At 34.2% G+C, this 23,605-nt stretch overlaps 2 protein-coding genes across 3 annotated transcripts; one reads left to right on the plus strand and one right to left on the minus strand.

Annotated features, from left to right (window-relative positions):
* Window positions 1-4,631: 4,631 nt before the first annotated feature.
* LOC143078782 (uncharacterized) lies at window positions 4,632-16,662 on the plus strand. 2 transcript variants are annotated; one of them, XM_076253749.1, is made up of 2 exons: window positions 4,632-4,715; window positions 12,408-16,662. In XM_076253749.1, the coding sequence occupies exon 2, from the start codon at window positions 12,411-12,413 to the stop codon at window positions 15,363-15,365; it is 2,955 nt and encodes a 984-aa protein (XP_076109864.1). In that variant the 5' UTR covers window positions 4,632-4,715; window positions 12,408-12,410; the 3' UTR covers window positions 15,366-16,662. The 2 variants fall into 2 exon arrangements, with proteins under 2 accessions (XP_076109864.1, XP_076109862.1); XM_076253747.1 differs by lacking the exon at window positions 4,632-4,715 and adding an exon at window positions 4,758-4,912.
* An 851-nt stretch (window positions 16,663-17,513) lies between these two features.
* LOC143078783 (uncharacterized) lies at window positions 17,514-22,333 on the minus strand. Its single transcript, XM_076253750.1, has 2 exons — window positions 22,045-22,333; window positions 17,514-19,501 (listed from the first exon to the last, which is right to left on the minus strand). Exon 2 carries the CDS (start codon window positions 19,496-19,498, stop codon window positions 17,723-17,725), a length of 1,776 nt encoding a protein of 591 aa, XP_076109865.1. The 5' UTR covers window positions 19,499-19,501; window positions 22,045-22,333; the 3' UTR covers window positions 17,514-17,722.
* Window positions 22,334-23,605: the final 1,272 nt, after the last annotated feature.

Below are 23,605 nucleotides of genomic sequence, written 5' to 3' on the forward strand. Positions count from 1 at the left end.
TGAAAACCAGTTTTATCTGAACTTAAGGAAACCATCAGGAAGAACCTCAAGATTACAATGAGAGCAGAGAGAACTAGGAAAAGGAGAAAAAAGAGAGAAAGCAAGAGCTTAATTTACATTTTCAAGATTGTTGGGGAAGAAAGGGTACTGAAAGCTAGTACATAGGAAGTAGAAGAATATCTAAGAGAAAAGCACAGTGATACAAAAAGGGAAGAAGACCTACCGGAGATAGAACAACTAAAACGCCTGGAAGACCCAGAGCAGGCTTTTATGAATTACCACCAAAGTGGATAGGGGTAGTAGATGTCATCAAGAAAAGAAGAGCAGTATCAGCACCAGGTCCAAATGAAGTACCATATAAAGTATACAAGAACTGTCAGAGAATTATAAGACGTTTATGGAAACTGATAAGGGTCATTTGGAGAAGAGGTTGACTTGCAGAGAGTTTGCACAAGGCAGAAGGGTGCTTTACACAAAAGGAAGTGAAGTCCGAGACGGTGAAACAGTTTAGAACAATTTCACTGTAAAATGTGGAAGGAAAAATATTTCTTGCTATTCTTGCCAAATGACAAACTACATGCTGAGCAATAACTAAGTTGAACTTGCAGTACATAATAATGAAGGTGTACCAGGTTTATCAGGCTGTATGGAACACACACCTGATTATCACAGATAATCCGAGAAGAGAAAGATTCAAAGGGTGAGCTTGCAATCGTCTGGTTGGATTTAGCGAATGCATATGGGACCTTACCACACAAGTTAGTTGAGTTATTGCTGGAAATATACCATGTACCTGACGGAATAACAGAGCTGATAAAAGAATATTTCAACCATCTACAGCTAAGATTTACAGTTGGAGATTATACAACATCATGGCAACGTTTAAAAGTGGAAAGAGTGACAGGATGCATGATATCTGCCATCCTTTTCTCAGCAGTAATGAATATGACTTGTGAAGTCAGTAGAGAAGAAGAGCAGAGGGCCATGGATGAAGTCAGGAGTACGGTAACAACCAAGAAGGTCATTCATGGATGATATGACAAAAAGCACAAAGACAGTGATTAAAGCCAGATGGGAAATACAAGAGCTTGCTAGAATGGTCAAACGGTCAAGAATGAAAATAAAGACAAGCGAATCCAGAAGTTTGGTGATAAATAATGGTAAAGTTTAGGAGGAAAGGTTTAAAATAGGAGACGAGATATTTCCATCAGTCTCAGAGAAGCCAGTTAAATGCCTGAGATAATGGTCAACAACACTTTGTTAGATAAGTTGAATGTGGAAGATACATATCAGCAGCTGCACGACTGGTTCAAGGAGGTAGATAAGAGCGGATTACCAGAGAAATACAAGGCATGGATTTACCAGCATGGGATATTGCCTCGGCTGTTGTGGCCACTTCTTGTGTAGTTTGTACCAATGACAACGGTAGAGGGAATGGAGAGAATTTCAAACGGTACTTACGAGATGGCTTGGAGTACCACGCAGGTTTAGCAGCGTCGGCCTATACAGTTTAGGAAGCAAGTTACAGCTACCACTCAAGTCAATCGCTGAGGAATTCAAGGTGACCAAGGTAAGACAACATCTGATGTTAAAAAACCAACAGGGATGAGAAAGTACGGTCAGCAAAAATAGACATAAGAACAGGAAGGAAGTGGTCGACAAAGAAGACAATAGAAGATACTGAGTCACGATTAAAACACACTGAGATAGTTGGCAGGGTTGCAGTTGGAAGACAGGGGTTGGATGTAACTTCTACAGCAAAACGGAAGAAAAAATCCCACCTTGTACAGAAAGAGGTACGATCAATGTAAAAAGAAAGTATAATGGTTGAGGCAGTGATTATGAAGAAACAATGACGCTGGTTAAACAGGGAAGGAGCAAGGCAGCTGTAGTTAGGATGGAATGAGATCTGGAAGATGGAGCCATACAGGATGCAATTCAAGCTGAAGTCAGTATATGATGTATTGCCAAGCTCAACAAATCTAGCAACTCGGGGATTGATAGATGACCCATAGTGTGTTCTTTGCAGTAAGGCAGCGAACTTGGAGCATATACTATCTTCATGCTCGAGTGCTTTGAAAGACGGGAGGTACACATGGCAACACGACAAGGTATTAGGGATATTAGCAGACACACTAGAGAGAAACATCAGGAAGCCAAGAAAGAACAAGGAAGGCCTTACCTTTGTCAATTTTGTTAAGGAAGGAGAGAAAGGACAGAAGAAGAGTGGGGAAGGAAGTGGTTTACTGGGAACAGCAACTGATTGGCAAATGTGGGTTGATCTGATGCAGAAATTCCAATTTTCGCCACAAATTTCCGTAGTAAACCAGCAACCTGTCATCGTCATTTGATCAGCCTCAACAACACAGGCAATCCTGCTGGAACTTTTGGAAGAACGCATAGAAGATGCCAGCGAAAGAAAGAGATTGAAGCATCAAGACCTACTTGCATAATACAGAGACAATGGGTTGAGGGTTTGGTTATTTCCAGTGGAGGTGGGAAGCAGAGGGTTTGTTGGGCAGTATATGTGGAGGACATTGAGAGCACTTGGTATTATTGGAGGGGAAAGAAGTAAGCTGATTGGTAACTTATACAAAGAGACAGAGACATCATCAATGTGGTTATGGAGGGAAAGGTCTGAGCTGTGGAAGCAGTAAAGTGTAGAGGCAGGGATGGATAGCCATGTGGTTTCGGGCTGGAACTTGATCGCCCCAAACTGTGCACCACTGGAGGCTGTAGTGGACAACGCCGAAACTGCCGAGGAAGGAGGATTCAACTGAAGACGGAACCACGCATCTTTCCAACAGGATGTATTAAGGTACTAAAAAAGTAATAGGATAACAACATTTCACCTGACCTTGACCTCACTTCATGGATCAGTGATAAAGATTTGGGTGATAAGGTCTGTTTCTGAAATACTATAAGTAGTATGTAAACTATATTTGGTTTATGAAGTGATTGTTATGGGTATAATTCGAGTCTGGCAGTTTCATTTTACCGTGACCTAATTTAGATGGTTCATTGGTCAATTTTAATTTTTTGTGTTTTGATCAAACACTGTTTTTATAAGTCCTTTGAGCACTACGTCAACTATACTTTGTATATGGAATGAGTGTAAGGTGTACTAGTCTGTCTGGTAGGTATAATCTTTTACCTTTACCTCAATTTCATGGTTCATTGGTCCATGTTAAGTTTTTGTGTTTTGGTCTTTTTCAATTTAGCATACGCAATAGGTCCACTATATTTGGCCAGGAACAGTCTATAAATTGTATAGACTGTACCTGATTTAGTGTATGAATAAATTGAAAGGTGTATATATATGTATGACAAAATTTATCTGACTTTTTCCTCCATGACATTTTCTAAAAATGTTATAAATTTTTGTAATGCTTTTAGTTAAACCTTCATTCTTAAGACTTTCAGCATAAAAGCAATTGTCAGTAAAGCAGGCGATGCATTTTAGCGTGTCACTCTTGTTCAAAATATAATTTCCGACAAACTGGTAGAGCAGATTTGCGACTTATGGTTACCACCCCAAATGCACTTTTTTACTTCTTTGTCTTGCATAACTTTGTCGGTGAAGAAATCAAGAAAAAGCAGGAAATTCGGTGCATTTAATTTTGAATTTTATCTTGTACTGACACACGTATATTAGTGTAGTTTATATCTTAGATTTGTCCGCAAATAATTGCAAGTCGTGCAGATTTTTTTCTATCAAAAAGATAAAATGGTATCGTTCCCTATGCTTACCCCGTTATTCACCAAAAGCTAATAAGCCTGTCAATATGTACATATGCACACAGATTCAATGCACGTTTGGTATTTTACCTTGCCTGCGGTTATCTGTTAATGTATATATTTGGTGTCGATATGCATGTCAAATTATCTTAAACAAACTTTACATCAAGTTAATAAGTCGTTGTAATTACACATTCCGTTTCAACAAATAAAATGTCAAAACTACAAATATATATATATTGTTCTTGCAATAGAATACACAAGTATGCACCTGTCCTAAGACAAAAGGCTGTTCAGTGAATTGTCGTTTAATAGTCGAATTGTGTGAATAAATAACAATCTGTATAACAAACAACAAAGATCCAAAGAGGCAAATTAATCGGAAAATGTCAGAATAATTAATTGAAACCTCAGTTGGTGCACGCGTTTTAGAACTAGAAAAGGGAAATCAACAATAAGAAAATTACGAAATCGATAACAGCTAATGCATATTATTCACCTTGAGGGCTTTCCAATGTAAAACGTTTATACGAAAATTAGATATTTATACCTATAGCGTGCAATACATAATTATAAATTCCACTGAAAATAACCTGGATGATCTATCTTTTGTGATAATAATGGAGTTCTCATACTGTCTTTGTTAAAGGATGGGAAAAATAAATTGTAAATTTTGACATCCCTATTAATTGCCTTAAATTTATATTAAAATGTACTTAAATTACTCATCACAACCCATCCAAACATTTGTACATTTTATGAACAGAAATTTATTCCTTTTAACCAATAAAACATAGTCAAAATGTAACAATTTATTTTACCTATACACGAAAGATCTAGACATACATTATAGGTGTTTTTGACCTGCGGTTAAAATCCTGACGTAATCTAATAGATTATTTCATTAAAGATTATTTCATATATGTCAAATAGGTCACCAAAATCAATAGATATTTCCATATCTATGTTTAGTATAGGTAAGTTATAAGTTTTATAAATTTATGAACCGTATAAACAGCGAATATATGCTTTGAAGATTAAGTTCAAAGGTTGATCGCTTCTAACATACACAAGTTTTTATAACCAAAGGGAAGGTAGATGTATGTGTTAGTGGTCTATACCGTAAAAGTTACACGTTTATAACTTGAATGGTTTACAGTATTTTACGTTGGTGGTATGTATTTAAACTTTATTTGAATACTTTCTTTATTTTTGTTTCTAATATTTTAAATGACCAATTGATATTTAATATGTTATACTGTTTTATTTTAGAATTAATCTTTACAGAAAGATTTTATTTGTTAATCGTTTAATGTTTTGTTAAGATTTAAACCACCACACCTTTGTATGTAAACATATTTTTATATACAAGAAATTTCCCTATTTTCAATTCTAATTGTTTGAAACGTGTATTGTTATTTTCTTTCCAATTTGTAAGAAACGTTTACCAGTAATTTATTATCAACAAACTTTGTAAAAGGCTATGAAAAATATACGGTTTGTACAGGGACTGTTAATGTGTATTAGTCTAAGAAAAAAACATTAGAAAGAAAGTTTGGAATTATCCTAGTATATGTGATTTTCTCAACATCATTTAAAATTTCGAGAAAATCCAAGAATTAGAGATTACTGAAAGCCAGTGACAAATATTTCATACACACCAAGTAGGCCATGTTATAAGACCAATAAAGTTTGTGTGTATCTTTTATGGTCTTCAAATAAATAATACATATCACAAATAATGTAATAACCGTCACATTTGCCTTCACGGGCAAGTATCTCTGTTGACCTGTGTCAAATCCGGAGATAATGCTATTCAGAATCTAAATGGATATATTAATTAAATGGCATCTTTCAAACATAGACAATCAAAATATATTAAACTTTAATAACCCTTTAAATATTGACGTTCGTGTTTGTTAGGCTCGTCAATTTGCATTATTTGTTGTTAAAACAGGTTTTATGCCAATACCAAACACAATTGAGTGTATGGCCCCCCTACTTTGACAAAATTGCAATGCCTATCCTAGAACACTTAATGGACATTTTGTTAAGCACAATTAAAGTCAACATTTTCCTTTTTGTTTATGAACATATTTAAACTAAAAAGAATTATCTATCTACCTTCACAATGATTTCTGTCAGGAACGGACAGGAAACAAGTATATATATGTTTTAGCCTTTCTTAAATTCAATTGTTGGCCTTAATTTGCTTTGTATAGAAAGCAGTACACTTTTGTTTCAAACGCATGTCTTTGTTTCGGACTCGATCAACTTTTTAAAACACTGCGGTGTCTACTTCAACCTTTTTAATTTTCCTTTGTTAGTTCATATTTCAGATTTGAATTTTATTTCACTTAAGAAAACAATACAAGAGCAATCTAGTCACAAGTTTTTTTTTTTATTGTGATTTATTTTGTTCTTAATTCATATGTATATGTTCCGGACCATATGAGTATTTGGACCATACGCGTATGGTCATGACCATATGGGTATATACTCATATGGTCCGACCGTACGCTTATGGTCCGACCGTACGCGTATGGTCGGGGTAATTAACACTCTGTTACAGTTTACTTTTAATACTTCTAAACTCTTCATATCAAAAAGACGCTATCATATAGGTAATTTTATTATTATATTATAATAAAAAGATAAGCTAAATAAAAATTAGAAGTATCACCAAGTAAATTTTATTTACTTGTCAAAACTATAATAAACACATTTTATACTTATGGTCATTACCGATGGTCAATATCGATTTGTTATTGCGAGTGAATGGCAATATTTCGAAAAAATAACTTTTAAAAATATCTTAATCAGAGGCGGATTTAGGGGGCCCCCTTTTTTGGAAAAAAATTGGTTGCTTATATAGGGAATCACTGAAGCGTGACTGGAGCGGGCCGCCTCTTAGGTCAGTTAGTGGGCCCCCACTTATGAAAATTTCTGGATCCGCCACTGTTAATGAACTGAACAACATTTATGAAGTACTGGAAAGTAACATAGTTTATTTAAGTGGTTTGTGAATATAATGTATTGCAGTCATGTTATGATATTTGAGATCTAGAGCTTCTTTTGAAAAACACCGTAGACATATTGGAACGGCCCACGACCTCGGTGTCACTGTACGCAGAGCTACAAAAAGGCTAGCTTTTCACTCGCAAATAAAAAGTGTAAATGAAAAGGATCGTGCACAACCAAGACTTGCAATTGCAAAAAAAAAAACTATCATCGGATACCGTATTGAAGTAAATGTCACCCAAGCCTACATGTAAGAATGTAATTAACGATGAAAACTATGGCATCAATGTTTAATTTTTACGTAGTATTTGTATTATAAAAATATTACCTTGTCATGTTACCATCATTTTGTTTTAGATAAGGTTTTTGTATTATTGAAACTTTTATAATGTAATTAAAAAAAATATATATACCTATATGGTCCAAATACTCATATGGTCCGGCCCGTTAATAACCAAACGAGTATTATACTCATATGGTCCGACCATACGCGTATGGTCGGACCATCTGAGTATACGCATATGGTCATGACCATACGCGTATGGTCCAAATACTGATATGGTCCGGGACATATACATTCCTTTTTTTCCAAAGTTTTGGTATGATTTGTTCTGTTTCCTGTTTGTTGTGGGTTTTTTAATTTATTTTTAGGGGTGCAGGGGTTTAATCGTTGTGTTGAAGACATGTATTGGTAGCATTGGACTGTTTTCTGCTTTTTGGTCGAGTTATTGTCTCATTGACACATTGTCCATTTCCATTCCCAGTTTTATTTTTTTCCACATTCTAGCAACTGCTACAATATTTATAATAGGTTCTTTAAACAATGCATAAATGCGAATTACAGTGTTTTATTCTGGAGGTTTTATCGATGACTTTGACATCATAAACTGCATAATATGATTATTCATAAAATTTAATTCTGACAGGTTTAGGATGTCCGGTTTTTTTCAAGTTGCAGTTTTTATACAATTAATGGAAATATATTACATAATCTTGAAAGGGAATGGCTACCTAAACGTATACATACATTAAAACAATCAGGACATCATGGAAATTACAAATCTTTGAAAGAAATATTACTCTTTGAAGTCAAAGCTGGACAGTGGCGGATCCAGAACTAATTGTAAGGGAGGGAGGGGGCAGCCCAGTCATTCTTCAGTGATAACCTCTATAATCAACCATTTTTTTCCCACAAGAAAGGGGGGTCCATGTCCCCGCTTCGATCCGCATGAAGCAATAAATATAGAGTTATTTCTTAAAATAAATATTTAAAAACACATCAGTTTGCAAATACATATTTTCAACAAAGAGATCACATTGCTATTACAAATTATACAGTAGAACAAATGACCTATGTCATATTTGTCATAGGTACAAATCGGTACCACTCAGATGTCTATATAAAGTAATAACTATGTAAAAATAGAGACATATTATTTCTGGTCAAAACAATAAAAGGGGAATATTCCATTATTTTAGCCTGAAGCAATTGTTATTATTTTCACTGACACAGTTTAGGACCATCAATACTATGTAGATCTATGTACTTTATACATAATATCACAATGTTCGAAAAGCAAACGTCGTAGTCCTATATCTGTTATGATTTAAACCTGTCATATATTACATTTATATATTGGTATAAACAACAGTTAATATGTCAGCAAGAACAAGTTAAGAATTAAAACAATCGCCCTATTTCCCTGACTTAAGCCCAAGTATTTATACTTGTTTGAGTTCTTCATTTTTAGTTATAGTTTTTCTGTTCCAAAATATTACGAACTCGATCGTAATTGAGAGTCACACGTGTCTGCCCACTTATGTATGCATCAAACGAAATATTTTGAAAAATAAACAAATATTCATAAAACTAAATAATTCACAGAATGAAAATACAAATTACTAGAACCTGGGCGAAAAAAAGCTACGATACGAACATTCATAAACAATGAATTACAGTTTCGTTGAAGTTGTCTATAAATCTCTGTTTATGCATATATTTTAGTGCACAGTTTGGACTGAATCGGTAAAGTATATCAATAAACATATTGAAGGTGAAATTCATGAAGAAAATGCTTATACATACACTTTTATAATATGTCACGTTTTTAATTAAGAACTGTAATGGGGCTTGTCCGTCGACCGAGACTAAGTCCGGGGCCTATATACCTAGTTAACAGACTCGTTCATCAAAGGTTCCATTTTGAAGAGAAAAAAACGAAACCTACAACTTTCATACATGTGAAGCTAAAACTGTTCTTGTCTTTCCCCTCGCTATCCCACTTTCATTTTTTTAATTTTCAAGTTTGATAAAAACTTTTAGATTCTGTTTATCGCTTTAATGAAAACAGCAACTCTTTTTGGTATACTTGTGCAGTTGTTATTTGTTTTAGTTTTGATGTCAACTAAAAAATTTCAATGAATTAGTTGTCACATAACACATTTCTTCTTTTCTAGACATGTTCCCCGGATACAAACAAATCCGTGATTATAACATATGTGACGGTAAAATATGACGTCTACAAACTATTAAACAAAGACTATATCGTTTTGCCGAAAGCAAAATGAAATTTTTCATCACATTTAACACAATTTTCATTTTTATATTCCTTTAAGATCTTATATCACCCCTTATATCCATCAGCCAAAGGCGTTGTAATAATATATGTTTCAAGGTCATTTTGAATAATAACTTTCCGAAATGTATCCAAGAACATTGCAGGTTTAGAAAAAAAACAGACCCAAATTGAAAAACAAATTGTACGCAAATGGTAACAAGCCCTGCATTTGTGAAGTACAATGTATACAAAAGCTCTGTTTAACTGTTATAAATTTGATAATAAACTATGCAAATGTTTTCATTTCAATAAACTGGTTGACATTTGTTATACTATTTCGGTAATAAATATTATTGAAGTGTAAGTCATTTTAAATCTGTTTTTATCCATATGCATCTTGGTATTAGTATGTATATTGAATCTTAAAATATTGAATTTGCTTGCTCGACATTTGCCTTCACATTATTTGAAGAGAAAACTTAAGCTTTATTATAAAAATATTTTTCACTTTTAAAGTTTAGTGAAAGGTTAAACAGGCTTACTTTCAAGTGAAAAAGTACTGAATGACGCTTCAACAAAATTAAGCAACATGTGCTCGAATTCTGATTCAGATCAACACCAGATATTTATTTGAAATATTTTAATTCGATCGATCTATGCATGTTTTAAACAAATTCTTTGATCCTTTGAAATATTCGATGAGCTGTTTCTATACAAAGTTCAATAAGGAAACAAATTAATAGACCTGTTTAATTCAAAAGCAGAGCAAAAGTAAACAGAGTAACAAAATAATCACCTTAAAAAGGATATACAAGTACCCGGCCACTCTGTGTTTTGTTATTTCTATTTGTATCCATTTAATGAGTTAAGCCTTTTCAACTGATTTGTTTGTATTACACCACTGTCTCAGATTAAGGGGAGGGTTTGGCGCCCGCTGACATGTTTGGCCCGCCACATTCTATATTTGTCTGTCCGACACCAGAAGCCTATAAATGAGTGGTTGTTGTTTGTTGCTGTTGATCATATGCGTTGTTTGTTTATTGTTTTATGCAGTTCTTGTATTGTTCTGTTGCACCGCTGCCACATGATTAGGGGAGGGTTCGGTGCCTACTAATATATTTAACACCGTCACATTTTGTAAGTTTGTGCCTGTCCAACTTAAGTCAGGAGCCTTAATTTAAATGGTTGTCGTTTGTTGCTGTGTTACATATTTGTTTTTCGTTTGTTTTTTGTAAATAAATTAGCTGTTAGATTTCTCGTTTGAATTGTTTTATATTTGTCATTTCGGGGTCTTCTATAGCTGACTATGCAGTACGGGCTTTGATTAGTGTTTAATCCGTACTGTGACCCATAGTTCATGTTATTTTTTTTGTCATTTGATCTCTTGTGAAGATTTGACTCATTGGCAATCATATCACATCTTCTTTTTTTATATATTTTAGAGTGCTTTAATACCATACCGTCCGTTATAAGGTTTTTTTGCAGTCGACTTTACAGTATAGATTTCACTTATTGTTGAAGGCCAATCATACATGTGTTTATAATCGTTCTTTAGTGGATAGTTGTCTTATTGGCAATCATTCCGCATCTTCTTATAAACAAATGTATAAAGTGCGAATACAACAGTATCTTATATATTATATGGGGACAATCACTATTTTTGATTGGGCACAGGTGACCCGTGAAAAGTCCAAGAATTTGACCAGAATAGTACAAAATGACCACTGCATTAATTGATTTTTCTTACATGTTCTTCGTATTAGTTTATTAACTGGTTTACAGAAGGCTGTTATTTCGTTATCAGATTAGGGTGTCTCGTAATACAAACGAAATATATCAAATAATAAATAACTTCAATGTCAATAGAAACCAAAAATTGCTATTGATCCTGGTAAAACAGTTCTTAGTAGTGTGATAAAATAATCATATACCACTGTGCAATGTCTATATCTTAGTAACTTAAAATGTACTATCACCAAAGTTTAGAGTTAATTTCAAATTTCGATTATTGAGTACTGTCATCGAAATAGTCAGTTTTGTTTTAACACAAAGTCAACTTATACTGATGGTTTGGCGACTTAGTACGACCTCAGTCTGTCACAAAGAAAACACGAACATGTCTGTATAACAAGCGAGTGAGGACAGACACTATTGTACTTTATATCGTTTGCTATTGGTAACTTTTCTTCTTAAATTATTTCTGAAGAGATATAATGATTATCAGTAGTAATATATAAAAAAGACTTTACAACAAATATATTTTGTTCTCAGATTTAGGCAACAGCAGTTAACAAATTAAGTCAGCAACAAACAAAAACTAGGCGAATTGCATGAATTTCAAAGGGAGAGAGACCGGGTAGGTCGAAAGGGTAAACGTCTCCTTCTTTGCACCAAAGGTCATGAGCGGGTTATATGCCTGAACATATGAACTTATATATTAATGGCCGGACGTGTGACCATATTCTCTTCAAACAAGTTCATTTACTACATGCTGTCTTACTGTCAAAGATCTTATTCTAGAATATATCAAGTTTTTATTCTATCAAATTTCATTTTTGTACTTCCTTTCCACTTTTATTAACTGACTGTGTATATCAGTTAACATAAACCCAAATGTACAATGGTCTACCTAATAATGACAAATAGTTAACAAGAGCACGAATTGTGGTAATTATACAAATATATATTTACACATCTTACATGTGCACTTTGACATGCATAGTTTTATCGCCCTGTTATAAGACTAATATTTTGAACAACCTGTATGAGTCATTAACATGTAGGTAAATATCAAAAGTACACTTTCTATATATACTAACCCCTGATTATATCACCTATCTTTTTAGGTGTTCTTATGTTATAATATTTCGCTTCACTTAACAAATCAGCCGTATTTCGATTCAGAAAAGTTAATTCATTTATTCGTTATTCAATAAATGAATCGCCCCAATTTTATCACATTTACATGCATTGTCAACATCTTTCTATGCTGTGTTTCCTAAAACTTGAGACACGACAGGAACTGAATGTTCAGAATATAAGTGCAAGCTTGGACAAATTGACTCAAATTATTTAATTCTTTTATTTCAGAAAATGGGTAAATGGGATGTGATACAGTGGACAAGGAAATCAACGAACAGTGTACGTGATAAACAACCAGTAAATTCCTGCTTTGGATTGTATCCACAAGTATATACCCCTACAAAATTGGTATACAAGGCTGCAATAATCTGTAATGAATTTGAAAAACCGGAAGTAGGTGTCGTCAAAGCTAGGCGATATAGACCAGGGACAGAAAGATACTGGCAGGGAGAACTGGATCAAAATCGCTATGCACATCAAGTAGCAACCGCATTTACAGACCAAACGCTTGCTGCTCGAATAGAAATCGTGGACCAATATCTAGCACCACTCCATAGACACACCAGTTGGGACAAAGTCTGTCTAAAACTAAAGCCAAGATATTTCAGACAGTTGTTGAAGTTTGAAATTGTGTTACTGGAAGAAGTTGTGCGAGATCTAAAGCCTTTCAAAAACGATAGAGTTTTAGATGCGTTTTCTCATTTTTCATATTCAGAAAGCAATGGTGAAAACATGTTGAATGCATTTCAAGGCAACAAAACAGATGATGGAATATATCTATTGTTAACCCCAGACATGTTAACTCATAAGTACGATATTCACAAATGGTTTGAAAAACACACGTGTAATGACATTTGTGGCAAATTTAAAAAGCCACCAAGTATTACTGAAACCATTCAACCCATGAATATTCCACCAACCGACAATATGTTCTTTAATTTTCAAAACGATTCTCGACCGCCGAGCTACGAAGACGATATGTCGAGAGATGCACCGAACGAAAAGGGTAATGATAATGCTAACTTAGAAACTACTTTTGGAGCTAAATCTTGTGATGGGTCGTTTTCTGTCGTCACTGCATTAGTACATTCCGACAGTTTTGGGAAGAATAAACCATTATTACAGGAACAAACTTGCAACCAAGTTGGAGAAAAGTCGGCACTTACAACAGAGCAGCTACCAATCGACAATGTGGATGTTACCGACCAAGATTGCCTTGACGGGAGAGATAGTCACATATACGATACTGAACCGACGAATATCAACCTTTATAGATTTAAAAGTTTAGACGAAGATAAACAAATGAATAAGACTATTTCTTTAAGAAGTGAAAACTTGCCTGGAAATGACATTGAAGAAATAGAGGTCGGCAACTACGACATGGCAAGTTCAAAGTTCGAGGCAACAACCCTTGTCATGAGACCTAACTTTTATTCTTTAAATGTCAGTGAAATAGGAAATGAAGACAATGTGAATAGTGCTGAGCACTATGTGGACTTAGAGAAAAAAGAACAACATGCAACAGTTTCCATGGAAAATTGTTTCGGTGACGAAGAAATACCAAGATATGTGAACAGCTTTGGAAGAGATATAGTAACGTCATCAACATTGCCTAATCAAAATGGGGCAAATGAAAATGATCCATCACAACAATATACATCCGAACAGAATTCCTCATCTCAAGAAAGTAGTCCGTTGATACAGCAACAAATTCTATCTGAAGAACATTGCACGAGTGAAAATTCTGACATGACACAGAATCATTCAGAAAACAGTGAATTATCATTTTCATCCACATTATCATGTGAACCTGAACAACCAACAGAATTTCAAGTCTGTACTTCTGTACTACAACCGCAATGTCAAAATACATATAACATTTCACAATCAGAAAACATATCTCCATTTATTCATACTGAACAAAATACTAACCAACCGCAACAACGAAATGAACAATATAAGCCTCTTGTTACTGAAGAATGGAACTCTGAATCAAATACATATTGTGAAATACAAAATGTTGGAACTATTTCTTTGCCAGTGACAGAGGTCTCATCTTCGACTATGATGGAACCAAACACTTATGAGCATGACATTTCGAATGAAAGTACACTAAGCTCCTTAGAGATGTTTGCGAGAAATTATATCATACCTGAATATGATGCAAACGAGCAAAATAATTCAAATCCTTTTATGTTTAAGGATTTAAAGGAAACAACCGAAGAACTGATACCAGATATCACAGAAAATGTTGAAAATAGCAATAAACATGAATCAGGAGTAGAATCAGGAGTAGAACGTATTTGTGAAGAACACGACAAAGCAACTCCAAACGCAGGAACAAATATAACAACCAGTACACTTCTTGTGAAAGAAGAACCGGAAATATCATCTAAAGCAATAGAATTAAAAAATAACTGTATTAATACAAATCCTACTGATTGTGAAAATGTGTCGGAAAGGGACGTAACAGAACCAATGTCTGTCCTTGACGAAAACAAAATTAAAGAAAAACCCGTGGAAACAATGGAGCGTGCAGATTTAATGGCAAATGATAAGACCGAGCAAAATTCTTTTCTAGACAATGATGATAACGATGTCCAGAAATTACTTGATGTACAGAAGTTACTTATATCAACCTCAGATAACACCGATTCTATGGAAAAAGAAAAGAACGAACGCAACTCTCGTCTCAACAGCGATCCTCATAAACCATCCAACCCAGAATTTTTGATAAAATACAATTTACACGAGTTTGTTGATCCAAACGAGAACGGAAGTTATTGTCATTCTCCAAACTCTACTCCTGCGTCAATACCAACCACTTCAGAACTATTGGAACAACCAAGTTCACCACATATAACAACTACCGAAGCAGAAGTAGTTCCATTTCAACGACAAAAGCCGCTTACATCATCACTGCGTTCAAGTAAGCAAAAACACAAGACTAAAAGCGTGAAATTTGCAGATGATATAAATGTTGGGACAAGAAACAATATTAATGGACAGCAGACTGAAAATGATCTGGGACAAAAACCACAAACAATATCACCAGTGATAAAAATTTCAACGTCAGATTCTACAGAAACAAAAAGTTTAGAGCCTATAAACTCGGTGGATGCAAACTGGTATACACATATTCCTTGTGAGTGTTGCGACAACCAAAACATAACCGGACGAGACTGAAGATAATTTTGCGTTTAAACCAATGCTGTAGAACTTTTACTGGAAATTATTCAATGCACACATTGGTTCGGTTCCGTGTAAAAGAAGAATTTATCTCGATGTTAAACACATCTGGACAACATTTTAAGCTTACTTATTTCTTTGTCGAGCCAAAAATGTAAAGGTTAGACAAACTATTTCCTTGACTGGATTAATCAACTCCTTAGATATATAAACGAGTGATACCGATTTCAGTAAAAACCTTTATCAGGTTTGTCAAAGTCAGGCACTGTCAAAGTCCGGCACTGACTTATATTTAGCAAACGGAACTTGGATTTTTCATAATGGTTCACCTAACGTACAAGTAAACTTGTACACCCGAAAATGAAAAAAGTCGTGGACAAAAACTAGTCGTCGGCTTTACACGTAGTTCAACGGTAAACAAATTACGGATATCGTATTTCTATCAACTCTAAAACTCAGTCAGAATTATGTGATAGCTTGGCATGGATTCCTAATTTCAAACTATGAAAATAGTTGTTTGTGTTTCTATTCATACATTGGATTACGTAAACAACGTCAAGTTAAGACATAATAATATTATGCAATTGTAAACAATGCTGTATATCAAAATGTTATTACATAAATATAACTGAAATTAACTATTAGTTTATGTGCATGTAGTGCAATTAATTATGTAAAAATAAATCAAATTGGTAGTTTTCCAAACAAGTGCAAATTTCATAGCGGATAGTTTGATTCAACAGTTGGTCATATGAAACAGAAAATGCAAACTTGTTGGAAAAGGGGGGGGGGGGGGGGAGGGGGTAAAGATCTTTTTGCCAACTATGTATTTGAAAGCAATTTATGTATTACTTTTTAATATATACAGTAAATCAATATTTACATAAATTGTTCAGTTTAAACGAAATCCGGGTCAAACGTTTGCAAAATGGCTATTACTTTAGAGCAGCAGAAGGAGGGAGGGGGGGGGGGCAATCTTTTTAACGTTCCTTTTTTTAGAAATATATTTCGTATGGATATGAAATGTAAGATAACTGTGATATTTAGATCCAAATTTGTACAACACATTTTTGGGGAAATAAACTAATATATAATATAATATAGTCCTGGTGTGAAATGAAATTATTGGAAACTGTTTATGTTTTTTTAATAAGTTGTAAAATTTCAACGAAATAGTAACAAAAATTTAAAAGTCACACAATTGATGCAATCATGGGCAATTACTGTTTTATATATGCGATATAATTATTGTTTTCTTAATTTACTGCTTAGAATTAAAAGTACGTCTATGGTTTGTAATTATTCATGATTTTTAGCAATTCATTACAAAAGAGCAGAAGACTTTTCTCTATCAGAGAATTTCATTATATCTATTATTATTCTGAATATATCAGACAATTCTTTCCAAATTTGAACACAAGTTTTTTCAGACGAAAAAAAAACACATAACGCTTACGCGACCGGCACCAATGGATGTCAAATACTTATATGATTGAACTAATGAGATGATCGTGTTTTGCTGTTTTGTACGGGTTTCTGATGAGTTATTATAGCAGCAATACATGGTCTTTGAGTCGAGGCCAAATGGTAAGCGATAATCTACGTCAATGAGACAACCGCAGTCAATTTTTTTTAGCCTGATGATTACGGAAAATTAAGCCAAACTAATTAATTCAGAGACGATGGTCATCATCAGCGACATATGTCACGGTAGGAAGGGGATGACTTAAAATGTTGGAGAGCAAAACATGACTTGACTTAGTTTGTTGAACACTGGTGGTAAGGTTTCCAGATTTATAGCTTCAAGTATGACTCTTGTACTGTTGCACATCTCATAATAATGTACTGAAGTGTTTGCTGTCACAGAAATTGGCAATTAAAATGGGATTGTTTGAAGGTGTCCGTTAATTCAAGTGAATGATATGCAATACCTGACTATACGTATACGGTATGGGTGTTGTGTATTGTTGTAGACTGAACGTTGGTTTAATGTCCCCTACATCTACGATATTTTTGTTTCTGGCGGATATATAGTTAGCTCTTTGGCAGTCATACCACATCTTCTAATGATATATAAGGTTTATATAAACATAGAATTGTTTCATGAAAATATGTGTTTGATTGAAACAAGTAACAAATAAAATATGCAGGTCTCAATATCAGGTCTCAAAACCCTGGTTTAATAAGAATTTCGCAGTAAATATTACGCAACACTTAAATCGCCTCTCTGGACAAATACGTTACAAGTTTCGAGTCAAAAACATGTTTAAAAGGCAGACGGATAGCGGTTTAGTAATGAACAATTGCATATTGTAACTAAATAATACTGGTATGTAATATATATAATGTATCCATTAAGAGGCTAATGTAGCCTGTTTCCGAAGAGATTTTTTAGACTTTACTTTGATTTCACTGACACTGTCGTTGCATTTCGGAGATTCTGCTGCTGCAATGTTGGGTGGATTTACATGTATACTAGGTTCCCGCAATGAAGTGTTAGGGAGGTCTTGTTTGTCTGAACGATGTTCTAATTCATTTTTATCTAAATGAGGTACTAAGATAACTTTTTCCGGTTGACTTTCCGGTGTATCATTTGTTTGTTCAGATGGCCTATCACTCAGATTTGATTTTAGGAACATTTGTTCTTTGTTGACAACTTTTGGTAATCTATCGGGGAGATTTTGTACACTTTTAGTTTCCTGGGTTTGCTTTTCATGTAATTTTAACTTAGGGTCTTGTTTCTCTTTATTAGCTATTCTGGAGAAACGCAACCTGAGTTCATCTTGTACGGCCATTTTATGAACACCGTATTTATCGTCAGTACCTGTATCATTTTCATTGTCTATCCTTTCTTGTTTCTTTAATTTTGGTTTCGGTTTGATTTCAGGCTTTGGTTTTACTTCGGGTTTTTGTTTGATTTCGGGTTTTGGCTTGATTTCCGGTTTTTCTGTCGATTGAGCGTTCATCTTTTTTGGCATCCTAACATTTTGAACGTCCATAGTATGAACTCTTACCGGTTTATTTTTAGTACTTGGTGAACTATGTTCAGTATTAGTCCGTTTTAGAACATGAACATGTGAATCGGATCGGTCCTTTCGGATGGCATTGTCAACATATGGCGCACTTGTTCTTTTGATTGACCCACGCCTCTCTTTCTCGTCTTGTTTTTTAAGCGAACCTCGTCTCACTTTTTCATCGCTTTTAAGTACTGACCCCCTTCTTCCTCTTTCGTCCTGTTTTGGATCTTCATGAACATAAACGGCATGCATAATAGTGGTCACTTTTTTCTTCGATGATGCAAATGATTGCTCCTGTGGTGGGGCAGATGGATTTCTCAAAATTCCAGGTGAGCGGTGTGGAATTTTAATCTGTGAGGCATGTTCACCGGGTTCGTGGACTCGTACAGATGTTTGTCGTTGTAGTTTCAAATGTTCGCTGGAAGCAGGTATATGAAATAATGGTGTATCTGTTGTAATCTTAACATCAGGCTTGCTCCAGCCAACGCACAAATCGTTACAAGCATGGTCGTCGAAAAATTCATTAATTTCCTTTTGTTTCTGTAATATTTTTGGAGTTAGTAGATGGTATTCATTACCACTTTTAACTCCTTTGAATATGGCGATAACAGACTGATGATTTCCTTCTATAAATGAAAAATGCGAAAAGGCATCTAAGATGATATCTCCTTCAAAGAAAACCATTGTATCCGAAAGTAAAGGTTCAATTAGCACTATTTCATCTTTTTTAAAATCTCGAAAATCGTACTGTTTCATACTCCGACAAATTTTATCCCAACGAGAATATCCTTTTAAGGGGGCAAGATACTGCTGAACAAAACTGATTTTCCCCGCCCCAGTTTTCTCTGTAAAGGCACTAGCTACACCAGCAGCATGGGTATTTGAATCTAAACGAGGCTCCCAGAACTGCTCCGTTCCTGCTCTGAATCTTCGGAATTTAACAATGGCTTTCTTTGGTTTGGGAAGATGCTCGCCATACATAACAGCATCATAAACAAGTTGTGTGTACGTTACATCTTTGGGATAAAATCCAAAGCATGCCCACACCGATGGTTCGTCGTCTTTATTCTCCAACGAGGCCTCCGTAAAGTGAACTATATCAAATAGGCCCATCACCTGTAAAAATATATATGTAAAGTAGTAAAAGATGCTAAATAGACGCCCCTCTTCCTATATACTTAGTATATCATTTTCCTTTCAGTCAATTATTACCTTGCTGTGTCAAATAGTAACTCATTTAACACTGTTTTTTCTTTTTAAATGTTAAAGTTGTGAATCGTCTATCGAAACATTTTTGATATTGTAGTGTTTTGAGCCATCTTTGTCACATGGTTTCATGTTCATAAACATTACATAATGCTATCAAAACACAAAATAAAAATATGTAATCAGGAGTATAATTGCAAATTAGACAACTATCCCGAGTTCATGTTTGTAGCTATCATATCTGTATAGGATAAAATCTTATAAAGGTCGTTCGTCCTGAATATATATGCATGAAATATTGGTCGCTGGACGTTAAGCAACTAACAATCAATCATTATAAAGGTCGTAGAAGTTGTTTAAAAATAGCCAAAGTGTTAAATAATTTCAGGGACATTTGTTCTTCCTCCTACAAATATACTACATAGGGTTTCCTTCAAAACAAGTGATAAATTGACCACTTCCATTGTAGATAAAAAAAAGTGTTTGCTTTTGTCCATGATTTACAAGTATTTACATTTTAAAGGGTTTAAGTCCCCACATAATTTCACAATGGAAATAGTCGAAGCTTATTGATAAAAAAAACATCAACCAAACGAAATACCCAGACATTGAAGCTTGCACTGGTAATATTATATGAATATGAAACTATTCGTAATCCTAATGGAATAGCCCGTTTGGGATGTATTATTCAATAAGAGGTATACATTAACTGTGTAAAAATACTTTGATTTCGGAGAAACGATTTCAAATGAGTAAAATCGAAAGGCAAACACTTTCTGGTTACATGACGACGAATCATTCAAATTCCTCATGTAGAGTTGGTATCGTCATGGTAACTATCAAAACAAAAATTTCTACATTTTTAAAATATTGGGCGCCGGGCGTATGCGTGTTATTTTTTCTTGTAACACGGAGGACATTTGCGCTACAGGCACTATATGGCAAGTACACTACAAATATTTTGAATAAAAAAATTAACACAACCATCCCTTTTATATGACAGAAAATTGAGCGCCATTAGTGCATGCTAAACAGATCGAAAACCTTTACAGAGACAATCAAAGATAATTCGTTAAGAATTGGACCACACTATTGCTGCTTCCTATGAATTTAAAGGCAGCGTCGAAGGCCTCGTACAGAGTAAGAAGAAAGGGTATCATTGACCAGCAATCTATTAATAACATCAAAATTAGGTATGGTACACTTCAGTCCAGAACTGAAAGAAGGAAATAATTAGAGATGTGGGATAAAAACCAGTCAAGATAGTTTCATCTCTGGGTTACATGTATCAAGCTAAATCGGGCTTGTGATGACTACACATGTCCTACACTCATGTTTTTATAATTTCAACTACTATAGGTGAATATAAATATATGAATGTGTTGTTTTGTTTTGGATATGAACTCCTATGAATGTAACCCTATGAAGGTCAAACTTGTGGGTATTTTCCGTATGAAGGGTGAGGAAAGTCACAAAACATTAAATCTCAGAATGCTGTTTAGATTAAGCGCAAATGTCAAATGTCCTGTAGAAAATCGCAAATGTCATAGCAAAAAGAGAAAACGTCCCAAGCCTTATACATTCGGATGAAATTCATTCTAAGATCGTTTGAAATTTGTAAATCTATATCCTAAAAGGATTAGTCCAATCATAAGAGATATGATCTATAAAGCATCTTGGTAGTTGGGTTACTAGTAACTGGAATTCGTTTTTGTTTTTTGTTTTTTTTTCTACTTTGCAAACTTTCTTGGGTTGGTATTTGAAGCATGAAGCATTAAATAAAAGGGTAGGTACGGAAATCCTGCCTTTTTTATAACTCATTTGATGATTGGTCCTAGCCTGTTGTATAGGAAGATATTTAAGAGATCCGGATTACTAAAAACTTAAACAAACGAGTTTTATGTAACTTACAAACGCCGGGGGGTGTCAATAAAGGTGCATTTCGTGAGACTATTTGATACTAAGCCCAAATATAACGTGACTTTGAAGTGTAAAATTGAAATTAAGTGTATTTAAATCTAGTTTAAATTGCAGTGTGTCGAATTTCGTTTTATTTAATGTCCCCACAAAAGAAGTAATTTTGATTGTTGATTCTTGCTTGCTGAAAGTCCAGTGGCAATTATTTCATGCATATTCAGGACCAGACTTCTATTATACATTAAACAGGTTAAATGTTCACATTTAGTCTGACAACACTGGTATTCAGACAGAATGTCCTGATAAAATCAATGAATTGATAGCGGTTTAGGTGTTTGTTTACTTTGAGCCGAAAACATTATCTGTCAACACAATATATATCTATCAGAAATATATACCATGTGTATCATAGGTCACAGGTTCATATGTAAACAACAGTAGACATAATATTTCTGTGATTAAACGATACTGTGATTTAAAAGGCTAAAATAAAATAATGATTGTATATAAGAAACCTTCAATTTTGACAAACTTACCTTTTTCACTTATACATGTTATACACATATCTGTACTACATAACGGTCAATTTAGTCGTGGTAGATGCGTGAAACAAAGGTACAATCAGCTCATTTGCAAAGTAAAAGTAGATATTTCTGTCCCATCTATGGATACCACGTGTTTCATAGAAAATAATAGAAACAATATACTTTGTTTACACATTAATCCTGGCCACATGTGTCACATTCCTTCGTCACAGGTGAATTTTCATAGGTAAACTTACGCGGGTGGAGGTATTGGTGAATTTAACAAGTTCATGGTCTAGTTGTTAAAATGTGAAACGTCAATTGTAGTCTATTTATAGAACGTTACTTTTTCAATGCTATATCTTGAGTGCGATAAATAATTTATGGACTGTGCGCATTTGAAGAGACTGTACTAATTATCTCATAAATCATAAATGAGATTATTAGACGGCACTAGTCAAATAAAGGTTAATTGCAATATGCTTATTATCGTCTAAATGCCCCCCTCTAAATGGTAGGGTAATAGAAGAAATGGAGAGAACAATATGCATGTAGATAAAGATTTAGTTGGGAGACGTGGAAAGTAATTTTTAAAGGTCAAAGGAAAAATAGGAAAGGAAGGATGAAAAACGGGCATAGTAATCTATCTGTCCGTTTATACAACAGAATTTTTTAAACGCAACTGTAGATTTTCCTTTTTAGTTCAGTTCAGATCATTGTTAGGCTTTTATGCAATTTTGTAAAATTAATGTATAAACATGAATTGCATTCGCATTCATTTTTTTTATTTTTATTTTTTTATTACTTCATTAGAATGAAAAAAAAAATGCAGTTCGAGATTTTAATTGATCACGCCATGATTGATCTTCAAACCATGTGATATACACTGAAACACTAGTCTACTGAGTTCCCCCTTATGTAAATACCTTGGCATTTCAGTATATGGGACACCTTCATGACAGGAACCTGTATGCCATTGATTTCGAAGCTATGATTGCTAACGAGTGAGCTATCGATCAGGCAATTGACTCTGAAAAAAAAACCCCACAAAAAACCACCTTAACAACAGTCATTTCATGTACTTTTCGCAGTTATCAAGTTTATCGACAGGATTTAGGTATATTCCTATGGGAGCGAACTGTGCTTCTTTAATATCAGACATGTGTTACCGTGATGATATTTTCACTTTAAATCAAACGTATCCTTATTATACTGCGGAAGTTTCCTCTATGCAGGAAATTGACTTTTAAAAGTAAATTTCTTATGATCAGCAATAAAATTCCTTTCAGTTACTGAGTATAATGATAATGATAAAGTAGTTTTTTAACGTCCAGTGGCAAATTTAAAATGCGTATAAGGACAAAAAAATCCTATGATATAATTCTTTTTCAATTTTCAATTGTTGTTAAATATGACTTTAACATGTTTAACGAATTATTTAACAAAAATAACGTAACGAATTATTTAACAAAAATAACGTAACGAATTATTTAACAAAAATAACGTATCAAATGGTTTTTATGGCAAAGGGATGACAACTCTAAGACTCATGAATAAAATGCATATTCTGCAA

This window comes from Mytilus galloprovincialis, chromosome 6 (assembly GCF_965363235.1).
Source record: "Mytilus galloprovincialis chromosome 6, xbMytGall1.hap1.1, whole genome shotgun sequence".
Classification (NCBI taxonomy): Eukaryota; Metazoa; Mollusca; class Bivalvia; order Mytilida; family Mytilidae; genus Mytilus; species Mytilus galloprovincialis.